The 1,291-nt window shown below is 43.2% G+C and overlaps 1 protein-coding gene across 1 annotated transcript; it reads left to right on the plus strand.

Annotated features, from left to right (window-relative positions):
* Nucleotides 1-315: 315 nt before the first annotated feature.
* LOC106331035 (glutathione S-transferase T3-like) lies at nucleotides 316-1,238 on the plus strand. Its single transcript, XM_013769394.1, has 2 exons — nucleotides 316-431; nucleotides 476-1,238. The coding sequence occupies exons 1-2, from the start codon at nucleotides 316-318 to the stop codon at nucleotides 1,236-1,238; spliced, it is 879 nt and encodes a 292-aa protein (XP_013624848.1).
* The last annotated feature ends 53 nt before the right edge of the window (nucleotides 1,239-1,291 follow it).

The raw sequence follows: 1,291 nt of genomic DNA on the forward strand, positions 1-1,291 counted from the left end.
ATTAATAAATGCTACTGATTTGCTTTATATCTTCCCAACCCGTGTGATTTGATTGGTTTTAAAGGTTCTACGTTTAAATTGCTGTAGATTAATTGAATGGTGTTTGGTTAAATAGTTGTTATAGTACATAGGATTTAATTTTGCTACTGATTTTTGCCACTGATTTTGAATGGTGTTTGGTTAAATTGCTTTTAGTTTGCTTCCTATCTTCCTAACTGCTCAGATTTCATAGGCTATTATTGTATAATAAATTGGAACATGTATTACTTAAGGCTCTGTGTAACTACTTGAGTAACACAGAGCATTTTTACAGCCATGTCGGGTTATAGACACCTGCTGTACAGTCAAATGCCAGTAGATCTTGAATCACCCGAGCCTTTTTGGCTCGGGTCTCAAGCTCCTGATGATTCTCCTAGCGAAATCCCTCCTGAGTATTCTAGCCAAATCCCTCCTGAATCCCACCTGAGTGTCCTAGTCAAGTCCCTGGTCAGTCTCGTAGGCAAGTCCCTGGTCAGTCTCGTAGGCAAGTCCCTGAGGAGTCTGTTAAGACCTTTGCAGATAGAAGGAAATATTCACCCAAAGAGGATAGGATCCTTATTAGTGCTTGGCTTAACACCAGTAAGGACCCTCTCGTAGGCAACGAGCAGGGAGCTGTTGCTTTCTGGAAGCGTATTGTAGACTACTACAATGCCAGCCCTCAGCTCGTTGGGGAAGTACCGCGAGAGGTTACTTCTTGTAAGCAGAGGTGGTCTAGGATCAATCATGAAGTATCCAGATTCACTGGTTGCTACAACCAGGCGCTGAGGGAGCAGAGAAGCGGCCAAAATGATGATGATGTGATCAAAGCTGCTTACGACATATTCTTCACCAAGTACGATACCAAGTTCACACTCGATCACTGCTGGAGAGAGCTCAGGCATGAGCAGAAATGGGCCTCCACTTATATGGCTAAGGATGGTGGAAAGGAAAAGCGGAGGCCAGTGGTGGATCTTGACGGACCAGAAGAAAATGTTGTTGGAGAAGATGAGGATAGACCAGTCGGGGTAAAGGCTGCGAAAGGTGCCAGTAAGAAGAAGAAGAGTGGTCGAGATGAGGAGTTGTCTAAGCTACAAGGCGTTTTGGAACTTAAGGAAAAACTGTCTAGAAATAAACTCCTTGATCGCTTGCTGGCCAAGAAAGAGCCATTGTCTGAGATCGAAACAACACTAAAAATGAAGCTTATGTCTGAAATGTTATGATGTATACTGTGTGTTGTTTGAGGTCACTTGCAGGAAAAGTTAGTACTTGTTGT

This window comes from Brassica oleracea, chromosome C3 (genome assembly GCF_000695525.1).
Source record: "Brassica oleracea var. oleracea cultivar TO1000 chromosome C3, BOL, whole genome shotgun sequence".
NCBI lineage: Eukaryota > Viridiplantae > Streptophyta > Magnoliopsida > Brassicales > Brassicaceae > Brassica > Brassica oleracea.

Bases quoted from the DNA above. Each gene is read 5' to 3' on its own strand.
- LOC106331035 (XM_013769394.1), top strand. From the start codon at position 316: ATGTCGGGTTATAGACACCTGCTGTACAGTCAAATGCCAGTAGATCTT. The intron at 432-475 runs GTATTCTAGCCA...TGAGTGTCCTAG, and splicing joins CCTAGCGAAATCCCTCCTGA to TCAAGTCCCTGGTCAGTCTC.